Genomic DNA, 21,860 nt, shown 5'->3' with positions numbered 1-21,860 from the left:
AAACTGAAGTGGGTCCAACTGAGACTCAGTAATTTTTAAAATATTATCTTTGATCATTCTCTCCATTGCCTTCATCACAAGGGAGGTAAGTGCAATAGGCCTCAGGTCATTCAAGACTTTAACAGAACTCTTTTTTGGTATTGGAATGACTGTAGAGCATTTCCAGAGCAGAGGAACTGTGCCACTAGCCAAGGAGTTTTGAAATACTCCCCCTAACTGCACTGCACAGTTCCTTAAAGTTGTCTGGTCCAGGTGAAGAGTTTGCTTTGGTCTTTTTTAAAGCACACATCACTTCCTCCATACCTATTGTGAGAGTAGAGTCTTTCAGTTTTAAAGTGGAAATGATTGTTTCCACTTGTCAGACTTGAATCTTGTAAAGAATTAATTTAAGTCGTTAGGGAGAGATGTTAAGGCACTCCATGCGATCTGTATATGCTTAGCAGTATGGGATTCACAATTGGTTCTATAAACAACCTTTAACATCCAAAAAATCTTTCTGTTTCACAAGAAGATTATAGATTAGATTATGAGAAATGGTTCTTTAAATAACCTTTGACTAAATTGTTCTTCTATGGCATTGCTGTGAATAAACTTTTAAGCAGATATATCCAGAGGTGGAACGTAACGAATTACATTTACTCACATTACTGTAATTGAGTAGTTTTTTGTGTACTTTTACTTTTTTAAATAGTTTTTAAAATCTGTACTTTTACTTAAGTATGTTTTGTTTAAAGTATTGTACTTCGCTACATTTTAAATCATATCCGTTAGTGAGTAAAAAAGAAGTAAAAGGTTAAAAGACGCGCAACCGATGATTGATGGCCGGGGGAACGCGCAAAAAGAACCATGGAGACGGACGAGGCAGGCACGCGCCTCAGTTCAAATCTTATGAAAGAAACCCCTGGCCATATTTAAGCGACCACTTTCCACTGACGCGAAGCGAGTGTTTTATTCCAAGGTAGGATTCATGCTCTTAAGTACGAAATTGCAGACCGGGTTTTTACTGCTCATTTGCACGACGCGTTTTTAATACCATGCGCATTATCTTCCGAGGTCTAGCAGCTTCGCCTCAAGGCAAACACAACTTAAGAACGTCCTCGAGAATGCGCAGGTCATTAGACATTGCAGAGAGAGAGAGAGAGAGAGAGAGAGAGAGAGAGAGAGAGAGAGAAGATAAAGGTCTGGCATCAGGTACCCAGGTCAGGGAAGCTAGAAGACAATAAACATGTCAAAAGTATATAGCCATGGCACTCATCTCATTATATGCTCATTTAAACTAGATATATAGTTTAATAAAATAATGTATGTTACCAGCATTGTCAATTACAACCTTACTATAGTGATTGTATTTACTAGTCTCCTTTTCCACAAAGTATTTGGTCCAGAGGTCAATTTAGTCGCTAATATCCAGACAAAAGTGCATAACTCGCATGTAAAAATCAGTAAATAATTCCATCAATGTTTCTTAGTTTAAAAAAGCTTTTTATTTTATTAACTTTTTGTTATTGCACTTTAATTGTAAAGATGTTCCTACAATTAAAAACAACTAGTTTAAGATTTATATTCCCTTGTCGTTTTTGAACTATACTAGAATCTTCCACCTCTAACTTTACTTTTACTTAAGTAAAATATTATTAAAGTAACTTTGCTTTTACTTGAGTACAATATTTTATTGCTATTTCCACCTCTGGATATATAATGTAAATCTGACTTTTTTCATGTTTAAGTGCTATAATTGGGTCCTAAGTGCATCAACCTAGAAAATGTGAAAAAGAACAACCCATTAACTTAGTTTTGGTAAACCATTTTCTGCAAGCATGTGAAAAAATTATTAAATTGAAATTTGGCTCCCCTTGTGATGACAGAAAGGGATAATATCGCCCCTTAAAGGCGGAGTCCACGATGTTTGAAAAACGCGTTGGAAAAGGAGACGGGCGACTACCAAAACACACTTATAGCCAATCAAATCAAATCAAATGCCGGGTTGCGTATGTGTGGGGCGGGTCTATCAACAGAAGGTCCAGATTCTATTGGGGTAGGGGCGTGTTTGTTTAGGTGATTTCAAATATCAACATTGGCTTTCAAACATCATGGACTCCGCCTTTAATCTGCACTATCCAACCACGGCACTGCCATTTAGTGCAGAGATCAGCTCATTTGCATTTAAAAGGACACACCTATTTTTTTCTCAATTTTAACATAATTGTAATGTATTATCTATATAATAATTTGAGCAAGAACTTCACATTCTCTGGGGACACCAAAAATGAATTTCAAAAAGTCTTGTGAAACTTCCCCTTTAAAAACCTTTATTTTTTAAGAGTATGGCTAATTTATATTAATTTGTACGACCACATTTGTATGTTTTTGTACAATTTGCTTTTGCCCCTGTGACATTGGGGTTAGTGGTGGGGTTTCGTTATTGTTTTTGTTTTTTTTATAATCATACGTATTTGTACAATTGAAGCCAACTTGTGAATTTCCATGAGATAAGGCTGGAACTGAAAATAGTTATTTTTTATAGACACTTCTTTTTTAATGTTGCTGCGGTTACACGCCTGGCCTGGAGTTAACTTTGAGTCTATGCTTGTTTGTCTGGATATTAGCGACTAAATTGACCTCTGGACCAAATACTTTGTGGAAAATAAAAGCATTTTGGTTTTCAAAAAATGAAAGGAGACAGTGAGCATAGATCACTGATGTGTGGATTTGGCAGCCACCCTACTAAAAACTCCAGCATAAGCTGGTGAGCTGGTTTTAGCTGGTCTCCCAGCTTGGTTTTAGTTGGTTTTGATGGTGTAGCAAGCTGGTCTAGCTGTGTTTTGGTCACTCTTTAAGCTGGTCTAGCGGGAAACCAGCTGACTCACCAGCTTGACCAGCTTTGCCAGGCTGGGAGGACCATTTTAAACCAACTACTGCCACCTTAAACCAGCTAAATCAGCTACAATCTTATGCTGGTCTTAGCTGGATTTTTTAGTAGAGCAGGCAAGAATTAAAATTCAGAAGCTTACATTGTATACATTCACCGTATAGCTCTGTGTACTGGTTAATACGCTTTATATATAATCTGAACTAAGATAATTTACTTGTTATTTATTTTGCTTGTTATCAGCAACAATCTACTCTACAGGGACTCTGTTGTTATTGATTCTTTGCAGAGGTCCACCAGAAGTTAAGTTTGGGCCACAAAAGCCGTTTATGTTTATGTTATTGCCGCTGAAACCGTCTGTATGGCAGCGCTCTCAACAACCTTTGAGCACCTTTACTTTAACTGTGTAGGAGATTGGTTGCCAGTGAGCAATTTATACAAAAATATTCTAGTTTAAAATACAGCAATAAGCCTCAAGTATTCCAGAGTCAAGCTATAAACTCCACGAATCAATATTCGCTACGTTTAAGATTCACAGTCAAGCAAATGTTTTCCAGCAGTTAGAAGATCAAACCAAAATCTTGATCAAATCTTGTACGTTTACTCAGTCTGACCGATCAATAAGTCAACAAGGACTTCATCTTCTCCAGCTGTTGTGCACACACACCCAGTTGGACATCACAGAAAACCGATAGGACCTTTAATGCCAATCAAACGTTAACCGGGCTGAAAAACAGACATCTACAAATGTGGTGAAAGAACCACATCGTCAGAGAGATGGAGGAGAGGGTGTAGAGGTGAGAGATTACTGAAGGGAAAATATGGAGAGACATAGAGACAGATGGAGAGAGCAGGGCGAGCAAAAAAGAAGTGAAGCACATATGGAGAGAGATGAGAAAAGAAAAGGAGGAGATGGAGAGATGACGGGGTTATTTTTACTGAGTGTTGTTGGACACTATTTATTACGCTTCAACCTGTGTTATCACCCGCATACAAACACTCATCATCATCCCTCTCTCTCTATGTCTGTCTTTCGCTGTATTCATCTGTTTATCTGTAATCTCTCGTTTTTGTTTCTTTCAGCAGCCACCCTTTCCGGCTTTATTTTTCCATCAGTTTCTCTCTCTCTCATCTGTGTGAGGAGGACGGAGGGTGTAAACTATGTTGCTTTAAATATAGACTGCGTGTTTTCTGCACCCTCACACATTTGTTTGCGTGTAAGTGTGTAAGTGTTTGAGAGAGAGGTAGAGAGAGAGAGACGCGATGAAGAATGACACTGTCTGGGTGTGTTAAGCTCAATTTTATGTGTGCATTGTCTGAAGCATTGCTTCTCAACTAATAGGTCATGCCCCAAAAATGGGTCACAGGTCTCTTCTGGTCAAGATTTGTCCAGTTAGCGTGGCCTGTTAACCCCTGCTGAGCTGTAACTACACCATCTGGACCCAACAACATCTCTATTGACAGACACTGAAAATTGCTATATGCACGAATAGATACAATATAGCTAATGTTTCATTGTAGTTTTACGAGCATGAATATGTCTCTGTCTCTTAAGCTTATAATGGAAATGGCTGTGGTTGCATCAGTCAGTTAGCGCAGAATCATTTATCCAGGGTTGTGGACCATAATAAAATGCAACTAATTATAATTGTCATTTTATGATAGCAAAATAAATAGCCTGATGAACTATAAACGGAAGAAAATGCTTTTTTTGTTGACATTAAAGGATGTGCACCTTGGTTCTGTTTTGGTGTGCAAAATGTACACTCAATCTCTCAAAGATTAGATTCAGGGTTAAAGAAAATATGACCTTTATATGAAGATCACAAGCAACAATGATAAATGTGGTTTGCGGTGACCATGGTTTGTTTATTTGTTTAATAATGATAATAATAATAATAATAATAAGAAAACAAAAATGAGAATAGCAAAATAATATTTACAATATTTACAGGGGTGGAACACAAAACACAGAACCAAAGGAAAGGGGACGAGAGTGGTGCTAAATCAACGAAAGAAACAAAACAAAACGAAGCTAACTATTTTTAAAGACCTCTAAACTAATCTAAAGAAAATAAAAATAAAACAAAAGGTCTTCAGCGTATACACGCCCTAACTAAACTACACAAGCTAGATAAAAGTCGGGGAAAAACATACAAGGGTGGCACTCACTCCTAAACTAGTGTGTCTAATACAAAATTAAGATCTCCCTACGTGTGCACAATGTATGTCGCGCGACAATCTTACCTGTCCGCCTTTCCCCGGCACGGGGAAAACGAAACGCCAGAACATTCAGGAGAAAACAACGGGATAAATGAGATAACGAAAAACGAGAATGAACTGACATACACAGGCGGGGTAAATATAACAAGCGAAACAGACAGTACACAGTAACAGAAGGGTGTATAATTGTACAGTAAATGAGCCGCAAATGACTGACGCGCGTTTGAACTGGCGTCCTTTTTAAAACTGTGGGAGAATGGAGATTGGTGGAACCTGATGTGACGTCATTTATATACTGCAATGATTGACATGTTGATGGTCCAATCGGGAAACTGGGTGTATCTGGAGAGAGAGACAGCGGAGAGAGAGAGAGAGAGAGAGACACAACAACAAAGACACACCTACACGGACGTGCCAGCTGTTTTTCAGCCGAGCGCTTGGTAGGTGTGATGCTTCAGCTGTGAGCCGGTTGGTTGCTGTGGTAATGTCCCGCCCCTCCTCCACTGTAATTGGATGGCCGTGTGAAAACTGACATTGACGAGCGGAGCTTCTCACTCAAAGTTGAATATGGTTTTCAGCGCGGAGCTGCTTGCTTATTGGAAAAACGAGCGTGTCGCAACGCATCGCTTTCATTATGCATAGGCTTATGGTAATTGTCAAAATAGTTTTTCCAACTTGTCATCCTGGCATAATGTACAGTTTAAATGAAATAAAATGAAAAATACACTGCTGTGGACGTTGTTTACTTCATTAATGTGCTTTACTGTGTTAATGGAATAAGGATGCAAGTAGGATTCGGTATTCGGTTTCGGATTCGGCCGAATCTTAAATGGTGGATTCGGGATTCGGCCGAACCTAAAAAATCTGGATTCGGTGCATCCCTAATATATATAGACCGTTTCAGCAGTAACAACATAAACAAGCGGCTGTCGCGGACCGACGTAACTTCCGGTAAACTCCGCTAAGAGTAAATAACAACAAAGTACTTTAAACGTAGTTTATTTATATAACAAGCAAAAAACAGCACATAGATTACGTAGGAAACCAACACTTTTGTTATTTTCGACGAGGCATTTGTTCAAGAGATCAGTTTAGCAACTAGTCAGACCATTAAAAAAACGAAACAGGAATTAAGGTTCGGATCCAGACGTGTATCACGTGCGTCCGATGAAGCCGTATATATATATATATATATATATATATATAAAAGGATAAAATGTCAGTATTTTTCTTAATTTAATAGAACAGTTTACAGTTTAAATGCAGTTTAAAATTGCAGTTTCAACGCAGCTTCAAAGGGCTCTAAATGATCCCAACTAAGGCATAAGGGTCCTATCTAGCAAAACGATTGTCCTTTACGTCAAGAAAAATAAAAATATGCACTTTTAAACTACAACTTCTCATATTGCCCCAGCTCTGTGACGCGCCAGCAGGACCTTACGTATTGCATAAGCATGTCGAAAGGTCCCACATGAACGCGAAACTACCACCCCAGTGTGGAGAAAGAGGACTGTTACGATGTTGTTGTATGTGGAATGATATTAATTAATGTCTTTGTTGTTTAAAATGGTCTGCAAGTGTGCGTATCACATGGCTGGTGCAAGATGAGAAGTTTTGGTTTAAAAGTGCATATTTTTTATTTTTCTTGCCAAAAATGACAATCGCTTTGCTAGATAAAGACCCTTATGCCTCATATGGGATCGTTTAGAATCCTTTGAAGCTGCGTTAAAACTGCAATTGCATTGAAACTGTAAACTGTTGAGGTCCAATAAAGTCTATTAAATTTTTTTTTTAAAAATTAAGAAAAATCTTGGAATGTTTTCCTAAAAAAAAATTCTTCTTGACTGAACAAAGAAAGACATCAGCATTTTGGATGATATAGGGGTGGGTAAATTATCAGGATTTAAAAAAGTGGAATATTCCTTTAAATTTGGGTCTTGAAAGAAAGCCACTGTTTTAATCGTGTGTTCGATTCATTTATAGCCTTTTTACTTTATGTGATTTCTCTGATCGGATAGCTGAAGGAATGTTTGTACCAAATGTTTTTGGAGCACCACTGACATCCATAATATTTTTTCTTACTATGGCAGTCACAGGTGCAAATATTCCTCTAAATATTCTCCTTTGTGTTCAGCAAAACAAATAAATGTATATAGGTTTGAAAGAACTTTAGGGTGAGTAAATTATTTTTGGGTAAACTATCCCTTTAAAGTCCCATTCATTCTCTGTTTTTGAAGCTTTGATTGTGTTTACAGTGCACAATATAACGTGTGTTCATGTTTCACGTGTTAAAAAACGCGGTATTTTCACACAATTTACTTATCTGTCCTAAAAACGGTCTGATGTCATCCTTGTTCTATGAAGTCCCTCCTTCAGAAATACGTAACGAGTTCTGATTGTGTAGTTTGTTTAGTGTGTTGTGATTCAATAGCAATTAGCTTAGCAGAGCCATTTGAGCCAAAGCTGGCAACTGACGTGTGGGCGGAGTTTAGTCAAAAACTGTTGTATTGACGTCATTCAAACGGGAAGTAGAGGGCTGTAGTCCAAACCGGCTGTTCACTGTAAGCTTTGAAAGGGGAATTCTGTTAATGAAAATATATCGCCTGGCAGTGAACTTTCAGCGTTATCATTTTACAGGTATTATTTATGCTATTATAGCAACATTACACACTAACTAAAGTTAAAAAAATTGGATCAGGAAGAATGTGACCTTTAAGCCCATAAAATGCTTCAGTGAGTCACAATTTAAACACTACATGATAATAGCGCTATTATGGCCAATCGTTCTAGACAAAGGTGCTTAAAACATTCAAAACAAACCTCTCTGTCAATGATCGCACACCTGTGGAGCAAGGGCTACAGCTTTTGTCCTTCATCATTTTATTGCTAGGTTACATCTCTGTTAGTCTTAGCCTCAAACGTCATGGCCATGGACCGTTGGCATATGGCACACTTTTCTGGAAACACTTCAGCTGCTTCGAAAGTCAACCTCTGATTGGTTTAATTACAGGATTTCCGGCAAACGTGTGTGTGTGTTGTGTGTTTTAAAGGTCTGCCTGGAAACAACACAAAGCGAAAAGGAAGCAATGTTCACAGCAAAGTTTTTAAAAGACATCCAGGAGTTTTGCTGGATCCAATTTGTGGAGATGTGTTTGCCATTGTTGTTATAAACTCGAGAGATGTGCCATTGTTGTTCTTGAACTTCAGATACATTCGTGAATGAATGATTTACTGGTTGCACACCGGTCTGTTATTGTGGAGACATTTTCTCACCCTTAAACATGACGCAACACAAAGAAAAACGTGATTGGTTGCTTTACATGTCAGTCATATGGCCTCTCTGGCAGTCCTTGGCCATTTAAAGCGGCAATGGTTTCCAGACCTTCAGTATGAACCTACATCTCTGTTGACAATCGAACAGCTGAAAAGCTAACAGTGTTGCAAATTTTTTTCTTCTTACATCATAGTCCCTCATACAATATTAATTTTCACTGGAAAATACACAGTGCTGAATTAAAATTGGTTGTAAATGTCATTTCATGTTGACTTTAAAGGATAATTCCGGTATTTAACACTTTGAGTCTCATTTCTGGTTTGTTTTGGATGAACTACAGTGATGGACAAAAAAATTTTGACAATGGGTCGTGTCTTGAGTTTTTGACTTGTTTAGAAGCGTCTCTTGACTTTAGAATGGAAGTCAATGGCCATGCACAAACATGTCATTAAAACAACACTTAACGTTCATTTTCAAAACTGTGCTACTCACCGAGTGGTTCGTGGCGTTCGTTGATGATTAAAAACAAGTGGTGTAGCGAAATACAGTTTCTGTCGTGTTTTATTTGGCATTTTGTATAATTCCATTGACTTCTCTTGGAAGACTGTTTGCTCGCTGATATATCACTCCGCCGCCGGGAAACAGAAAAGGGTCTGTTTGTTTTTACATGTGGTTGTAGTTTTTTCGCTCAGTTTCTCTCAGAAGAAATTTTTCCCATATTTGTAGGGCTGGACCAGAATATTCGAATATTTGTTCCGTGGGTTGACATTCGATTTTCAGTTTTGAGATTCGAATATATATATAAATATTTTTCAGCGTTAATGCAGAGCTTTTGCCAAGCAGGAAGTGCGCTTCACGCTCCCGCTCTATAGGTGGCGCAGACAGACCAACATCCATAGCCAACAGCCACCAAACGGCACCAGTGTGGAAGAGATCGCCTTGAACGTAAAGCGCGCTTCCTGCTTTGGCATTTACGCTAATAGTGTTGTAAAAAACTTTCAGTTTCTTGCAAAAAGTGATTGATTTGCTTCACAAGATGTCAATATGTCACACGGAGTTATGGGGGATTACTGTTGTATTGGATATATATGCTTTAGCTCTTAAAGTGTGCGGATCTGTTGACTTGCATGACGGAGCACCGGGGTTTCTGCAAAATATCTTCTTTATTGTTCTGCCGATGAAAAAAACATATTGGATGGTGTAACTGTTATAAATAAACTTGATTTTGAAAGTATGCTACCGTTTTATTACAGTTTGTTGGACTACGTTCATTCATGCTTCAGACTCCAATATAGAGCGGAAGTATATACGCGGTTGTGAGGTATCTGAAAAAATAGTTCCACTATAGCAAATAACACGGATTGAAATCATACATTGCGCCAATATATTTGTTTTTAATCATCAACGAACACCACGAACCACTCGGTGAGTAGTACAGTTTTGAAAATGAACGTTAAGTGTTGTTTAATGACATGTTTGTGCATGACCCTTGACTTCCATTCTGAAGCAGTCAAGAGATGCTTCTAAATGAGTCGAAAAGTCAAGACTCGACCCATTGTCAAAATTTCTGTGTCCATCACTGTAGTTCATCCAAAACAAACCAGAAATGAGACTCAAAGTGTTAAATACCGGAATTATCCTTTAAGATAAGATTGATGAGGTAAAACGGATGATAGGCTACACACATAGAGAATTTTTTTTTTGTTCTTTCACAGCTCATGAGATCTGATTTTTGTTTCATTTAAGTATCATCATAATCTTTTTTTGGTTTAATTTAACCCAACGTCTGGGTTTGTCCCTTTTTGACCTTGCATTTGACTGTATGAGATTTTGTGGTGGTGTGATAACCTTAAGCAAAATAATTCAGTTTCACTGAGTTGCGAGATTGCCATTGCAACACTAAAATGTGTTATCAAAGGTCAGAAATATCTGAAACGCAGGAGACTTTAGCAAAAGTTTCCATTTGCTCTCCATTTAATATCATTGCTGTCTAGAAATAATAACTGAGCTATTGAAGAAATCTCATCTGCGATTTTTCTTTCTTATGGGCACAAATAAACATCCATTCTGTCTCCTCACAGCGCTCAATTCATTCCTGTGATTAGAGCCATCGAGTGTCCTGACATTGCCGGTTAAATGGATCAGATGCCATTTTGAGAGTCTAAGTGCCCCCTGCAGCAGTTGTCCACTTCACAGAGAATGTGCGTGTCACCCTCTAATCGCTTATTAACTGCGAACACCGCTCTAATTGGTTGCCAATAAGTAGTCGTCACTGTGTGTTTAAGCTAAAGGCTAATTTTAGCATATAACCCACTGCCATACGTTCATTGCTTTACAGTAACTCTAAATATCCAGCTTCCTCGATTTACAGCGTGCGTGCGGTTTTTAGCACACAAATGTAGCCAGATGTTTGTGATGAAGAGACTTAGCTTTTTCTCATGCCTTCTGTTCCTGCTCTATTTTTGAAAGTAACGTCTTGTTAAAGGCATTTAGGCTAATGAAGCTGGTTTCGGCTCTGCATCGCACCCACCCAGTGCACCTGCTTGTGGCATAAATACCTTCAGGCAAAAAACGCCATTTGGCTTGCAATGGAATGGGTTAATCCCAGCACCAACAAAGCATTAGGGTAGAATTAGGCCAGCGTTTAGCCAGAACCAAGCCAAACGGTCGGATTGACAAATGCAAATGTGAGGTAATCATTAGGCCAAGATCAACCCAGCAATTAAAAATGTTTGCCCAGCATTCAGCCAGCATATGTCAAGTACGCTGCCAACTTCTCCCCACATTTAATTTCTCTGAGTACAAAGTTTGGTCCAGAATCAAATCAGCTTTTTTGGACTGTATTCAGTAAACACTCCAAGCTAGGGGTGGGCGATATGGGGGAAATATCATTTCCAATCATAGATTTCACGATTTTATCACAGTTCTTTTTCATTTTGGTTTTTTAAAGACTATTTTGCCATTACTGAGCCTTAATACAGCCATACTAATGCCCCCATTTAAAAATGCAGTCCCACAGGGGAACAGAATATGCGCGGACAGTACACTTACAACAGCGCATGCACGAGAAAATACTGAGTCAGGACACTACACTACAAAAATTACATGAAGGAAATAAACAGCATTTACACACACACTATCGTTTTCTCTTTATTTTCACTTCTTCCAAGAACAGAAAGCTGTGGAGCATTTTCGTCACCATAATGTTTGATTCCTGTTCTTTGTTTTCGTGATGTTTGTTCTGAACTTTGTTTGCAATGGTGGATCGGCTACTTTTCTTCACTTCTCCTTAATTTTTTTAATGTACTGTAAATGTCGCAAATCAGTGCTGCCCTGACAGCCTGGTAATACTTTAAATAAGTAATCATTTGTATTGAGTGTTAAACACGGTCATCCGCGCGTAGCCACGGTGAGTATACTTTTTGAAAGGTATACCCGGCACTCACTCGAGTGATTCTCACGAAATCCAGACTTTTTGAAAAGCCCTTGAAGTCAATTTTTTTGCACATAAAAGATTAAGGTCTGAACTTCCATTATTTTTAGAAGATTTAAAAAAAAAATCCTATAGAATTATTTACATTTTTTAGATTATCGTCAATCATTAATTATGATATTACATTAAATATATGCATTTACAAACTCATGTTTCGGTAATGAGAACTAAAAAGTTGTCTAGATACTATGACAAACAAAATTTCAACTTTTATCTGGAGAGAAAAAAATAAGAACTGCTTACCTGGTAGCCATCTTGAGTGTCACAGTTAATTATGTCCCTTCCAACACTTTTTTAAAAAATTTTAGTTCCTTGAGGGCTTAAACAATGATTGAAAATTGTTGCGGAGGATGAGAAAAATTTTCTTGGACACATTTATATTCCTTTTTATTGTCTCTACATTTACCAATGATCACCAAATACCACATGCTTCTTTACTGTAAATGTTTATAGTATAACATACACTGAAGCTTTTTATTTTTTAGATTTTTTAATTATAAATATTTCCATGTCAAAGAACCCAAATCCAGTTATGGACACGTTGTGGTAATTAAAAATGTTCCCTTAAATATGGAAAAAAAAACAAAATTGGTTTGTATGATGTCATTTGAAATCATGTGCAAAATAGTACATGAAGAGATGTTTGTAACTTTATGCTTCTTATTTTGATACTCTTACTTTGCATTTATTTTTTATCAAAATGTTTCATGAAACCTCATAAGTCTAATTTCGCAAGAATCACCCACTCGCCTTCATGTAGCGCGCGCCTCAGTTTGTCGCATACTTGCACTTGTCACGTACTTAATGTAGGCACGATACAACAATATTTCCGAAAAAGTGGATTTTAATCGTTTACAATCAAATATCGTCATATACTCCAAGCATCCATTTCCTAGGCATTCAGGCCGCGGGGTGCACGTAATTGGTGTGTATGCTTGATTCGAATAAAAAAATGCGCACCAGATACTGCTCTAAAAAGGCGCCATTTGCGTAACAACGTTGTTGGCATTTTGCTACCTAGTTACCTAATTTACTGCAATATGAGAGATTTCTCAGTCCAAACAGATAATTAATGGCATTGTTAGCAGCGATGCAACTGTCACTGGCCCAATTGGCCAATTTAAATATTTAAGTACAAAAAGACAGAAAACAGATCATGCATTGTTGCGTGCACCTCTAAAGCGCAAACCCAAAAATCCACATCTGACGGCTTCAGACAACACGCAAATACAAGTAAAAGTAAGGATAGCACGCAAATGCCAACTAAGTTCATGTTTTCCTGCACTTGAGCAGACATATTAACACAAAGTATCTCAAAATGCCACGATTAGTACACAGTATTTTACACCATCAAATGAATATGAGCAGTTGAGAAATAAAATGTGCACTGAAAAAAATGATTCATTGAATTTAATCAATTTTTTTAAGGTAAGTGGTTGCAATCAATTTATTTAAGCTACATTTAAACAAAAAAGATTAGTAAAGCAAAGTAAAATATAAAACTTTTGTTTAAATGTAGCTTAAATAAATTGATTGCAACCACTTACCTTAAAAAATTGATTAAATTCAATGAATCATTTTTTTTCAGTGTAGTTGTGTCCCTACTGCTTCTTCTGTATCAATCTAGAAAACGTGAAAAAAACCTAAGTAACTTAGTTTTGGTAAATCATTCTCTGCAAGCACATAAAAAATAGGTCTTTCAGATTTCGCCTGTTTTGTTACGTAGGTAGCAAGGTTAATTACAATAGTATTGCCCCTTAATCTTCACTATCCAACCATGGCACTGCCATTTAGTGCAGAGAGAAAGAGAGAGAAAAATAATTGACAGCACAATTGAGTTTTAATTTCCACTTTAACAAACCACCATGATTATGATCAGTAATTGCATTTCATCAGCTCATTTGCATTTTAAAGTACACACCCAAAACGTCACATTTGTGCTCACACCTACAAAGTGGCAATTTTAACATGCTAAAATAAATTATCTGTGGGGTATTTTGAGCTGAAACTTCACATACACACTCTGGGGACACCAACAATTTATTTTACATATTTAAAAAAATCTCATAATATGACCCCTTTAAAACCCAAAATTCATTAAAACCTGATGCTGTTTTTAATGTTAATCAAATCTCAGACAAAGAAAATTACAATTTCCCTTCCTTGTCTTAACTGAATAACTTTTGTAACTTTTAATAAGGATTATTCCAAAGACTAAGTAAAGACTATGAGTATTATCTGATTACTTTATTCAGTTTCTGTACTGTACCTGAAAACCTGAAATTCATTTGTATGTTTGCTCTATTGTATTTATTTGCTCATAATATTATTATTTTATGATTTTTTTTATTGCGGACCATTAAGCATACTTTTTTAAAGAATATTTGGGTTAAAACAATAACCAGGCATATTTTATTTTATGTACATCATTAGCTGCGTTTCCATTACAGATTTGCCAATTCTTTAGCTTTATTTTCTAAATGTCGACAAAAAATGATTGTGTAATGATGCCGTTTCCATTAACCGATTATATGCGACTAAAACAGTTTTTCCTCTTGCGATAAGTCATTCCAAACATCACATCGACTGATGTTGGTAGGTTTACATATATCACATCCGCCGCATGGAAAGGAAAGCCTCTTATACTTGGGAGCAGCCACATATTGAGTTTTTTTGGTAGGTTTTAGTACATACCGCGTCATCTTCAAATAATAATTATGTGACTTACCTACATCAGGTGACAGGGAAATGCGAATAAACTGTTTCCATTGCAGTTTTGCGACATACATGCCCGAATTGCTTGATAAACCACATCATGCCAGTTTAAAAAGTTTATTGCAATATATAGGAGTTAGCATGTTTCTATTGGCCATATTTTCAATTCGCAGTGTCAGTTTGCGCAATTTAAAGAGTAATGGAAACGCAGCTATTGTCTACTATGCTTAAAGGTATTGCAGAGGATTTTCTTTTTCTGGGTGGATCATCAAGACTATTGGTCCTCCTAGTTGTCAATCAGGAGTGTTGCGCAATTGCTTTTTTTTTAAAAGTGAAGAAGGCGGTTCATTTCTAAAATTTGAGAAAATCCTTCTCTACACCTTTAAACCAAAGAAATATGGCAGGAGAGTACTGAGGAGGACAGCATGTAGGATGTAGTGTAAGTACCACGCAACATCTCCAGGTGCTCCTTTGGGAATCAGGCCAAGAAAGTTATGTGCCCCCCTGCGCATAGCCCAGCATTTATCCAGCACTGGTCAGCATTAAAAAGGTCATCGATTATAGCCTAAGTGGTAATTATTGGGTAAAGTGGAGCATGGTTTGCCGTGGGCAGAATTATCATACGGCTCGAATCACATTGGCATTACATCTGGCCTTTACACACACACACACGCGCACACACACACGCACACACACACTTGTCATATGTCAGACGCCTAAAGGCCTTTACATGTGTTTCCCTCAACAGTAAACCCCAAAGCTCACAAACAACAAAACTTCATCCCCATAAGCACTGAGCAACCAACATGAACACACAATTAAATATGTTCAATTCTCTGTGGTCGCAGACTGCACAATTTCTTTGTGTTTTTTTGTTAATCCTGAGCCCAGTCTCCAGCTGCTATGAGGATTACTGTTTATGTCGTATAGTAAGGTGCATATCGTGTGATGGCTTGTGATCACATCAGTTAAAACGGATCATAATACCAGCTGTAAATGGGATATTAGATGTGCGTTTATGGCAGAAATGTATATTTATAATCACACCTATTAGAACCTCCCTGTTCTTTACTGCCTGTTCTTCAGCGCCCTTCTCTGATGACCCAAGATTACTCAGCCATCTTCATTTTTTCAATACATATTACACAGCAGTACGCTCAAAGATGATGATGATGATGATGATAGGCACGAGTCATCTAATTTACACCTGAGGCTCTTTTTCTCTCTGTTTCTAATGACATCTCATCCATCTTCTTCCTGTTGGCCAGAAGATGACCCCTTTCAGCCGGTGACCCAAGATGAGACTGTGGCGGTGGGTGGGACTGTGACACTGACCTGCAGCGTGAAGGATAACGATAACTCATCGCTCCAGTGGTCAAACACGGCCCAGCAGACCCTGTACTTCGGAGAGAAGAGAGGTGACTTTTAGCATACAGTAGATGGCTTTTAAAGGAACAGTACACATTTATTCGTTCAACCTAATGTGGTCAGATTGATATTTTAAACAACCATGAAGTTTTTCATTAGAGGTCCTCGTAGAGCGCCGACTCCATCACCAAAAATATAAAGCGACATCTGTGACACAACCCTCCTAAGACATTAATATCACCCTAAAAACAAACAGGTGGCTCCGTGATAGCAAAAAGCGAGGCGTTGGAGACAGAGAGAATGGAGGAGTGACCTGATTATAGAGGAAAACGATAGATTAAGGATGGGAGGGCAGAAAGCAAAAGAAAGATGCCTTGAAAATGCAGTCACACATAGAAGAGAGAGAGAAAGGAAGGAAGGAAAAGAAAAGAGAAGAGAAAAGGAAAGATGTACACTACATACTGTACACAGAGATAACAAACAGATGAGTGTAGAGGAATGACGGATGGGAGGATGAGCGAAGGGAGAGATAAAGAGAGAAATGATAAAGGAGGAGAATGTGCATGAAAGAGCAGGATGGAGGACAGAGGAGGAACAGCAGCTGATGAAGACAAATTAAACGCCCTTCGTTTGCTGATAAACCATGACGAGGATGCACACACACACATTTACTGTAAATCTGCATTAGAAGGCATTTTGTTTGTTTAAGCAATTTTTATGTTGAATATTTTTTATTTTATTTAGACCAGAGGTGGATAGAGAGACCCAGACATTTTTGATCAAATTAAGTGTTGCATTTGAAGCCAACAGTTGCATACATTTGGTGCCATACTGATATATTTGCATAGTTATGATGCTTACGGCGCAAAGCCATTAAATTAATAAATATTGATTTATGGAGTCGTGTACTGTTATATTGCATTTCCTTTTCTCAATACATTTAAAAGCCTATAAAGTTTCAGTGCAAGACGGCTAGATTAACATTATCAATAGATGATATCAGTGGGCTACAAAGTTGCAGAAAGTGGCCACTGTATATGTTCGTTTTGCATTTCTCTTATCTGCTCTCTGTTTCAGCGCTGAGAGATAACCGTATCCAGTTGGTTCAGTCTACGGGCACAGAGCTGATAATCACCATCTCAGATGTTCAACTGTCCGATGATGGAGAGTACACCTGTTCAATCTTTACTATGCCTGTACGGACGGCACGGGCCACCGTTACTGTTCTTGGTATGTGTCTGTGTATCATTAATAAGTGTGGGTGGTATGAATAGTGATTGCTTTTCACAAAAATATTTAATTTGGATTTACAAATGTAAATGTTTAAAATCTATATGCATCTGTATTTATAATTAGAGATGCACCAATATTAAAAATTTCTTAAAATGATTATTCAGACTGATATCTGCCGCTACCAATAGTTTGGTGGTTATATTAACTCGCATTAACTAAATTCTGTAGATTACATTTTTGAATAGTATTCATTCATTAAATCAGTGTTGGGGGTAACGCATTACAAGTAACGTGCATTACGTAATAATATTACTTTTCTAAAGTTACAAGTAAAGTATCGCATTACTTTATAAATGTACACATTAATATTTTAGTTACTTTTATAAAAAAGTAATGCAAATTACTTTTTAGTTTTATTAATTTGATTTTAAAAAAGTAACGTACTGATTTAAACTAGTCATGTCGAAACACGCACTCTATGTGTGCGCGCCTGGGCGGGAACAGTTTAAGTCAGAAACCAAGATGGCATGCCAGAGCTTGACATTTTTTAATGCAGAACTTCTCAGTCATAAAAAACACCTGCAAGGCCTGAAAGAGATCAAGGTTTAGCCAAGTAAGAAAAAGTAACGCAAAAGTAACTTAAAGTAACGCAAGTATTACTTTCCATGAAAAGTAACTAATTAACACAATTAGTTACTTTTTGGGGGGAGTAACTTAATATTGTAATGCATTACTTTTAAAAGTAACTTTCCCTAACACGGCATAAAATGACCATTAATATCGAACATTAAACGAGTGATGTTTCTTTACATTTTCAATACACAGAGCTCAAATTCTTTGCATTTTCCAGTTCTCTTTTGATTGACAGGATATATCGGCCATGACTATGGTAGCCGATAGTGTGGAAAATTGCTTTTATCGACTGATACCAATTATTGGCCAATGTATCGGTGCATCTCTATTTAAAAAAAATTAAATACTTGATTTTGCGTTATTGCATTATTTTGATAATTCATCCTGATACAACAAGAATTTGTACGTATTTTCCGTGAGTAGGCTAATTCGTATGATTAAGTAAGAAGTTAAAAGTGGTTTGTGTGAATTGTATAAAATTTAGATTGCGAGTTGCAACCAACAGGTCATCCCTCAATTTCAAAACACATAATGGTAGCCGCCACAGGACCGTCGTCGTCGTCTGAGACAACTCAGGGACAAAACGTGCTCTGTGAACAGTTTGTCCATTTAGGGCTACTTTAGAAACATGACGGTGACTTCCATTTAAGGGGAAGTGTTGTGTTGTTTGTAGATAAAAATGGCTAATTCTAAGGTAATAAAAACAATACAGTTTATTATGTAAGGTTTTTATACACGACTAATAATATTAGGGATTCACCGATACCACTTTTTAAGGATCGAGTACGAGTAACAATATTTTACCCCGGTACTTGCCGATACCGATGCCTGTTGTACTGTGTTTTTTTTTCATGTGGCAATTTTCTAAAAACAACACAATGAGACTAATGAACATATCAGCATCTTTATTTTTAACAACTTCAACTCATATTATGAAAAAACAAATCATTATTTTGTGTTTATCATCACAAATTTTCAAAGCCAATAACCTCCAAAGGGCAAAATCAATGATGTAATGCATGTCATTTTTACCTGCCTGTCACAAAGTTGTCAAAGTGCTAAAGAAATCACAGACAACATGACAATCAAATTTGAGGTATCAGTCTTTGGTATCAGGGTATTTTTACGATATACATGAGCTTGGTATCGGGCTCGATATCGTTACTATTATCGGTGCATCCCTAAATAATATAGTTATGTATATTATATTGCATTCCTGTCAAGAGATCCTTTTAAAAGTTACACAGTGCACCTTTAATCGTACAAAAATAAAAAATAACGAAACCCCACCCCTAATCTTGTCCCTAACCCCAACATCACAGGGGCAAAGGCAATGTATGAATGTGATCGTACGAATTAGCCCCCTCGTAACATACATATGAATTGCCATGAGATAGCATTGGATATTCTGTATAATAGCCGCTTATATTCGACTGTTGTCTCCTGCTTAGCTGTGCTAGTTTAATGTCTCTTACATCACTCTGCAGGCTCTCTCTTCTTGCATATTAAAATGACTTCAACTACTTAAATCAATATTTCATGTCTGTTTATTTATTTATTTGGTAAGGAGCTGAGTAATAAGCGGGTTCCTCGTTACCCTGTCAGCGTTTATTTGCGGTAACGACCGGTCCACTGTACATTATCTCTTACATATTCCTCTTGTATTTCAATATTCTAGCAATTAAGAGTGTAAGGGACTATTGTGTTGTTCATTCGGTTAATGTGATAATGATCTCAAGTTGACACAGATGTGTTTTTTAAGCTCTTTTGGAAATGTGCATCAATGGGGTTCAGAGCAGATACCTCTAAATTTTAATGCAGGAAAGGTTGTCGTGCATGGGACAACAGGCTTTCAAAATGTCATTTTCGGCCCGGACGTTGTACTTCTCTGAAAGTTTATGAGGCTATGTTGAGTGCCTTCTGCATTTCCGTTTTCACCCGGATTCTGTGCTTCACTGAAGTTTTATGGGATTATATCTTGAGTGCCTTTTGCATGAGAAAATATAGCTATTTCTTTAATTGAACCTTGGGTTTTATATGTATGTGCAACAAATGAAAATCATTGACATTTGATTTGATTTCATTTTTTGGTGGTTTTCTGTGCAGGCAAATTCCAGGCAGTACTACACTGTAAAAAATCTTGTTGCACTTACATTTTTAAGTTTAATCAACTTGAAATTACATTTTCAACTTTCTTAACTACACTTTAAAAAGTGATAAGTTAGATCAACTTAAAAATTATTTCAATTGAGTTGTTTTAACTCAAAATTAAAACATTTAAGTTAAAACAACTTATTTTTTAGGTGTTATCAATTTAAGTATTTTTTAAAGTTGATCCAACTTTTCACTTTTTACAGTGTATAGAGGAGCGGCTAAAATAATAAAAATAAAGTAACAATAACTATATATTTTTTAATTTACAGCAACTTCACTCTGGTCAAGAAAGTTTAATTAATTGTAAATTCAAGTTGATTTAACTTTTATTTACCGTAGTTGTTGTTTTCTTAGATCCTTCAAATCCTTCTGTTTTACTTTTTCATTTTCTCTTTCTTTTTCTCTTTCTCTCTCAGGTGTCCCAGGTAAGCCAGTGATAACAGGCTTTGAAGATCCTGTCCAGGAAGGCAGCAAAGTGACTCTCACCTGCACAAGTTCGGGGAGCAAACCTCCTGCCAAACTACACTGGTACAGAGGTCAAGAGGAGATACAAGGTAAATATACTGTTCACACACAGTACACGTTCAGCTATTATTGTTCAGTTTGAAGAATGTGAATTTACTGTGCATGTAGGACGTCCTGATGTCGTGGAGTCCAACCCTGATGAACCGTCCTACACGGTAACCAGCGAGCTCACGTTCACAGTCACCCGGGACGATAATGACGCCCTGATCGCCTGTGCCGTAGATCACCCATCCATCGCCAACGGAGACAAACAGACAGAGCAACCTCTCAACGTCTTGTGTAAGATACACGCGTGTACCTAATGTACCGAAACGCACGTCTCTTATATCAGCCAGCTGCTGTGCAGGGATGGGCGGCGTGAACACCGTGAGATGGCTGTTTTGTGGTTTTTGTTTCAAACCATATATTATGAAATGTAAAGCATCTATACTTATTCAATCAATCATTATCAATATTTTATACCACGCGCTGTTGCCTGGTTGAGAAATATTTCATTGAAATTGGTTATTTTTCTTTAAAACGCACACATAACCTCTCAAATGTCTTAAAATAACCAGCAGAGCAGTGTCTTAGCAATTTCTGTGGTATTAATTGACTCCTTTGAATTATTCTGCTTTACGTCGTGCCGCATTACCACCTTGGATGTGTATTATTTTCAAATAATTCAACAGCCCGTCGTCAATTATTCTTTACTTCTATAATATTATAAACGAAAGGACCAAATGATGTAGTACCTTTCATTTGTGAACAAAAACATGCATCACCATTTGAATATGCAATGAAAACCATTTTTATACAATTAACCATAATATACGATGATTCATACGTTGTTAAAAGACTTCAGTCATACCGCCCACCACTGCCTTTGTGTATATACAGTACTATGCAAGTCTTAGGCCAATGAGCATCAGATTTGTTGTTCAGCAAGGTTTTATTGCTCATTTATATTTATTCTCTCTTTATTAAGATACGTCAATCAGAACAAACAGGATATTTGCACACAAACTAATAAAAAACCTATATTAAATCCTGAAGTAATTAGATATTTATCAGATATAGAAAAGTTCCTAAATTCTGCTAAAGTTGTCACTGGGGCGTTAACCATTTCGGTATAGATATGTAACCATTATGTATCTCCAAAGGGTTTACATTGAAGCGTGAAGTGAATCTTTTTAAAATTTGCAAAAAGAAAAACCAACAAATGCGAATTGGATGCGTTTTCATCAAGTTGTTCAAGTGAATGACGGTGGTATTGGTAACCTAGTAACCAACAGTAAATTAACAACCCAGTCTCAAGGCAAGTCGTGTTATAGTAATGAAAATTTTGATTAATTTATTCGTGCTTGATGACACGAATTTCCGCTGTTTTTCGT

The 21,860-nt window shown here is 37.1% G+C and overlaps 1 protein-coding gene across 5 annotated transcripts in view; it reads left to right on the top strand.

The window, feature by feature from the left end:
• Positions 1-21,860, top strand: part of cadm3 (cell adhesion molecule 3) — a 133,673-nt gene that overhangs the window by 75,108 nt on the left and 36,705 nt on the right. For all 5 annotated transcript variants that reach the window (XM_073856069.1, XM_073856075.1, XM_073856060.1 and 2 more), the window contains exons 3-6: positions 15,847-15,992; positions 17,020-17,172; positions 20,379-20,516; positions 20,596-20,766. In XM_073856069.1, the coding sequence (XP_073712170.1) occupies positions 15,847-15,992; positions 17,020-17,172; positions 20,379-20,516; positions 20,596-20,766 (608 nt within the window). The remainder of the gene's footprint in view (positions 1-15,846; positions 15,993-17,019; positions 17,173-20,378; positions 20,517-20,595; positions 20,767-21,860) is intronic.

This window comes from Misgurnus anguillicaudatus, chromosome 2, assembly GCF_027580225.2.
Source record: "Misgurnus anguillicaudatus chromosome 2, ASM2758022v2, whole genome shotgun sequence".
NCBI lineage: Eukaryota > Metazoa > Chordata > Actinopteri > Cypriniformes > Cobitidae > Misgurnus > Misgurnus anguillicaudatus.
The sequence above is the reverse complement of the archived record's forward strand: the minus strand, read 5'-3'. Positions and strand labels throughout refer to the sequence as shown.